A 6,000-nucleotide genomic window follows, 5' to 3' on the forward strand; every position below is an offset into this window, starting at 1 on the left:
TGTCGCACAGCTCAGTATTGTAACACATGAATGTATGAGAGCGCGGCTGTGTGATACAGTCATTGCCCCGCTCCTGAGTCCTAACAAGAAGTGCGCACGCGGTCAGCATGATGTGAAGAAGCCGGCGCTGCACTAATGAGCGGCGGCACTGAAGACAGAACATGGCGGGGCACTGCAAAACAACCCCCTGTTCTGTCTTCAGTGCCGGCCACATCACCTCGTGCGGACCGCGTGCGCACTTGTTGTCAGGAACAGGGAAATGACTATTCCACAGCTCTAACGGCAGAGATGAGAGAAACCTCTGATCTCCACCGCTATTCCCCTGAATGCTGTGATCAAAGCTGACCAGTGTGTTAGGTATGTTACTATCCGTACACAGGCTAACGTACTGGCATATAGATATATCTATCTATATATCTATATGCCAGTACTACACAAAGTATCGGTATCGAAGCCCAAAGTATCGGTATCGAAGCCCAAATTCTGGTGTCGTGACAACCCTAGATGGTAGTGATGGAAATGTCAGAAACTCTTAAAACATTTTTAAACCACGGATCATTCGCCGGTGGTTTGGAATATTGCTACATGAAAGCGCCCATGGCCACGGCTTTCTTTGGAAGAGATCTCTTAGGCTATGTTCACACGGAGTATTTTGGGGGAGGAATATCTGCCTCAAAATTCAGTTTGGAACTTTGAGGCAGATTTTCCTCTCCCTGCACGCCGATTTTCGCGACGTTTTTTGCCCGCGGCCATTGAGCACCGCGGGCATAAAACAGCGCGAAATGCGCTTTCTCTGCCTCCCATTGAAGTCAATGGGAGGTCAGAGGCGGAAGCGCCCGAAGATAGGGCATGTCGCTTCTTTTTCCCGCGAGGCAGTTTTACTGCTCGCGGGAAAAAGACGCCGACGCCTCCCATTGAAATCAATGGGAAGTGTTCTCGGGCCGTTTTTACCGAGTTTTGCGACGCGGTTTCTGCGTCAAAAAACTCGGCAAAATACCCCGTGTGAACATAGCCTTAGAATGCAATTAAACAGAAAACAAGTTGATTTTATGAAGGCGGAGAACCATGAAAATCACAGAGTTTACTACTCCTTAGTTATCTAGGCAAATGTACGATCCATATGTTTGATGTACCGTTATGGTGAATTTAGAGAGAATGGGCCTCCAGGAAACAAACCTCAGATGTGCCCTTTGGTTGCAGTGGAAATTAGAAAAAGGGACACTTTTTCCTCAGAAAGAACTTTGATATGTGACGGCCAAAGTGTTCCACGTAGACGTTCTAAAATGTTCTTTACTACAAGTCACCTGAGAATCTCGCCATCACCAGCGCTAAACTAAATTGATACAACCAGAATAAATTCCAACGCTTATAGCCAAAGCCCTGTGCCAAAGATAACCACGCACAGTAAAGTGACATTATTCCAGTCATGACAACAGTTGTATGCCAGCAGCTAGAGAGCAATGAGGAATCTTGTGACACTGGTATGTGCGGTGACATCGGCACATTACTGACATTTATAGCACATAACGCTGGAGGGCCAGTATGTAACTACTATGACGTGCCTCAGGGGCCAGCGGCACCACAACTAACACACTGGCCGCCATGCGTCACTGGGTGCGGTAGTGCAGAACTACATCACACTGGCGCTCTTGTATACAGTATCTAGGCTGGTCTGGCACTTTCAATATGTGCCCACAACTTTTGTGGCATTCTCACTAGAGATTTACACAAACAGCCATGCTCTCATGTGCCACACATTCCTCACACCTTGTGAGACATGGCTAGAGACAACCAGGAGCCATACTTATACATCACCCCCAATATTATTATTAACCAGTATGAGGGTGAAGGGCAGCACAACAGTTTAGGGAGTGTGGGAAAACTGACCCCCTCCTCCCCAGCTCTATGTTGCCTAACCACATTTTTTCCCTCACAGAGCCCAACATTCCTGAGCTGACTCCTCCCCCCCCCCCTCATTACCCAAAGTGACTTATCCATGTATGCCTCCCCTGCCCTACCACCACCCCCTGTCCTGCCACCTCCCCCTGCCCTGCCTGCCTTTCTTCCCAAATTCCCTCCCCCTCCAGGCTCAGATACAACATAACCGTACAACAGCTGCTACATTGTACATAGAACTTCACTTTCCCGTGCCGTATAAGCAGCATTACTATATACTATGCATGGTGCAGCCATGCCAGCCAGTAGTACTGATCACTATATAGCAGGGGATGTCTGCACAGTCAATGCTCTGAGACTCTAGCGGGGGCCACATGTCAACCTACCTGTCCCTGGGGTCAATCCAGCTGGTCTGCTTGGTGTTGTGGTCGATGTAAAACGACTTCCCGTCGTAGTCTATCGCTTCTTCCCAGCCATCCGGTAAAGGCAGCTGCCCATTCCCCTTCCTAGGCATGATCAGCCCCTGCAAACTCCTCCATAAGTACAGAAAGAGGCTGGAGAGGAGCAGCCGGGGCTCAGCAGCGGAGACACAGGGGAAGGGGGCAGACACAGAGCAGATAGGAAGCCCCTAGTGCAGGGCACAGAGCCGCCCAGCGGGCAGGAAATCCTCCGCTCCACAATCCAGCATGTCTGGGGGGCTGCACCACGGACAGGGGGCACTGGCAGCTCCAGGCTTGAAGTTCCCACAAGCAGCAAGGAGCCGTCTGGAGGATCCGGGGAAGCCAATAACCTCGGCCTGTTCCCAGCCACAGGCTCATTAGCATGAGATTAGCATCCGTCTCATCTGCATGCACATTCCACACTCCTGCATTCCTCAGCGCTAACCCTTTGTGTGCCGGCCTGCTGCTGCTCTCACCAGGGCAGGGCTTCTGCTGCTACCATTATACCCCTGTCCTGCCAGAAACTGCTAGAAATAGCCACATTCTGTATGAAAGGAAAAGTTTACTCCACACAGACAAGCGATAACTTTCTACAAGTACAACAGCTAGGCCTAAACGACTCGGTACAAGCATGAGGGTAAGATAAGACCATGTTTGCTGCTATTTATTAATTTTCCCTGGCAGCAGTGTGCGGATTTGTCCTTGGTCAGATTTGAACTCTGGTCTCCAGTGCTACAAAGTAATAGCATTAACCACCGCGCTGTCCTAGAAACAATATTGCCAGCCGATCGATCAGTTTTAGGCTGGGTTCACACGACCTATTTTCAGCAGTAGTGGAGGCGTTTTACGCCTGAAAACACGGCTCAAATACGTCGGCAAACATCTGCCCATTCATTTCAATGGGTTTGCCGACGTACTGTGCCGACGACCTGTAATTGTACGCGTCGCTGTCAAAAGACGGCGCGTAAAATAACAGCGTCGTCAAAGAAGTGCAGGACACTTCTTGAGACGTAATTTGAGCCGTTTTTCATTGACTTCAATGAAGAACAGCTTCAAATTACGGCCGTAATTGACGCCTCGCAAAACGCGAGTACGAGCAATTACGTCCTGAAAACAGCTCCGTAATTTAAGCTGTAATTGACGTTATCGTGGGCACATACCCTTATGTATGGACCGCAGCATTTACCCTCACAATCATCGAGATCATTACTATAATTGCTGATTTTAGTGGATCATATGCTTTCATTTCTTTACAGATTTGTGACAAGTTTGGTTGCATTGAGGTGGGCCAGTACCAGGTGCCACGGGGGGGCCACGGCAATCTTTGTTCTAGACAGGGGGCCCAATATGACTTTGTTGACAAGGGCCTACCTCAAACCGTCCCGGACTATATTACGGATCAGTGCAGAAGGACGGATTTTGCACCATGCATATGTTCACACCTAGCGGATTTTCCACAACGGATTTCATTGTGGAAAATCCGCAGCGTATTACAGTTGCAGCAAAGTGCATGAGATTTGAATAAATCTCCACATGCTGCCGAAAAAATTCACTGAGAAATGGTTCGTTAATTGACCTGCGGTCTGTAGCATGTCAATTTATGCTGCGGAATCTCTGCACTTTTATTGCGGATTTTCCCCCGTTGAATTCAGTAAGAAGGTAAAAGCCGCAACAAAAAAGCAAATGTTGCGTTTTTTCAAAAATCACAAATCAGAAAAAACCCAAAAACCTTTATTGTTTACAATTAATACAAAGCCAATACATACCCGCGGGCGTTGCCATAGCGATGCGTCCCTCTGTTCACCGTGCAGCCCGGTCTCCAGGGATGACGTTTTATCCCAATTTACAGGCGGCAGCGTCACCACAGAAGGCTTGGCTGCACGGTGAACAGAGTGATGAGTCGCTATGGCAATGCCCAGAGGGTAAGTACTATTATGTTTTCCGTATCGGGGATTCCACTCGTAAATCTGCAGTATTTTGTCTGAAACACCAAGTGTTCTGGGTCTGATACGTTCCGTACTTTTATGCAATTTATCCGCCCTGTGTGTGCGCCTTAGGCCTGATTCACACGAACGTGTTAAATGTCCGTGGGACGGCCGTTGAAACAGCAGCCGTCCCACGGACCTGTGTAATTCAATGTGGCCATTGACACAACCGTTGTTTCAACAGACCGTGTGAAGGGTCCGTGCGAAAATAGGACATGTCCGTTCTTTTCACACATCACTCCATAGACTCTCGACTATGGTGGATGCGTGACATCGCGTCCCGCAGCGTTGAGCACGGATGCACCTCGGACGTAAAAAACGGCAGTTTTAAACGTCCGAGATGCCAAGCACTCGTGTGAAGCAGGCTTTAGGCCTCATGCACACGACCATAGCCATGTGCACGGCCGTGATTTTCGGGTCGGCCGGCGACGGAGTGACAGCCGCGAGCCGCCCACAAATCGCGGGCCGTGCACATGGCCGCGGCCATTATTTTCAATGAGCCTGGACCGCAGAACACGGCCGTAATGATGTCAACATATGTCTCATGGGACTATAAAGTATATGGGCTGAGTCATCAGCGAGTGCGGGTTACTATGCTCCCCAGTAAAAATAGAAACTCCAACTTACATTGAATAAAGCACAAGAGAAAAAGGAGTCAAATACTATTGAAATATGAATTGCCAAAGGCATAGAAAAATAAAATTTTTATTGGACAATACAAAATACATGGTTAAAACAGACTACAAATCGAAAAAACTGTATACAGTTTTTTCGATTTGTAGTCTGTTTTAACCATGTATTTTGTGTTGTCCAATAAAAATTTTATTTTTCTATGCCTTTGGCAATTCATATTTCAATAGTATTTGACTCCTTTTTCTCTTGTGCTTTATTCACGGCCGTAATAAGGCTTGCCTGTTCTTTCTGCGGTGTGGGCTCCTGGGCCATGCACCGACCGGGAAGACCACGGTCATGTTCATGGTCTCATAGCAATTAATGGGGCCGCAATTCTCCCGTGGATTTTTGGGGGAATTGCGGGCGCAAAAGCACGTTCGTGTGCATGAGGCCTTAGTGTGTAATACACATTAGATTGTCAGTAGATCCAACTGAAATTACAGCCTTTGCGGACAAGAACAAATGCGTGGTATCTCAAGACCCTTTCACACAAGCCGAACATAGGGTGAACAAGTGCTCGTACTCATGACTACCAACCATCCCGGATCCAGCAGGACAGTCCTGAATTCCAGGCGGTGCTCGCTGTCAGGTTGGCTGGCAGCATGTACCAATTTCAACTATATCTGCATCCTCAGGATGCAGATACACTGGAAAGAAAATGGTGGGAGCAGGGAGCCATCCACAATTCACTATGTAACGCCAGCCATGAGTGGCTTGGCGCATACAGGCGCAATGCAGTGATGTAATTATACTGTGGGTAGGTATTATGAAGGCATTATACTCTGGGGAGGCACTATGGGGGCATTATACTGTATGGGAGGGCCGCTATAGGGGTATTATATTTTGGGCGGCACTATGAGGGCATTATATTGTGGGAAGGCACTATGGGATTATTATTCTAGGTGGAGGGCACTATGGGGGCATTATAGTATGTGGGGCACTATAGGGGCATTGTTTGTCTGCGGAGCATCTATCCGAGTAAAGCGGGGATGTGCTGCCGACAAGAT

General features: G+C 48.3%; 1 protein-coding gene across 1 annotated transcript in view; it reads right to left on the reverse strand.

The window, feature by feature from the left end:
• The window catches only part of WWC2 (WW and C2 domain containing 2), a 200,643-nt gene extending 197,916 nt beyond the window's left edge, over positions 1-2,727 (reverse strand). The window contains exon 1 of the mRNA XM_075860208.1: positions 2,283-2,727. Within this exon, the coding sequence (XP_075716323.1) occupies positions 2,283-2,410 (128 nt within the window). The 5' untranslated portion in view covers positions 2,411-2,727. The remainder of the gene's footprint in view (positions 1-2,282) is intronic.
• Positions 2,728-6,000: the final 3,273 nt, after the last annotated feature.

The sequence above is a fragment of the Rhinoderma darwinii genome, chromosome 1, assembly GCF_050947455.1.
Source record: "Rhinoderma darwinii isolate aRhiDar2 chromosome 1, aRhiDar2.hap1, whole genome shotgun sequence".
In the NCBI taxonomy this organism is placed as follows: Eukaryota; Metazoa; Chordata; class Amphibia; order Anura; family Rhinodermatidae; genus Rhinoderma; species Rhinoderma darwinii.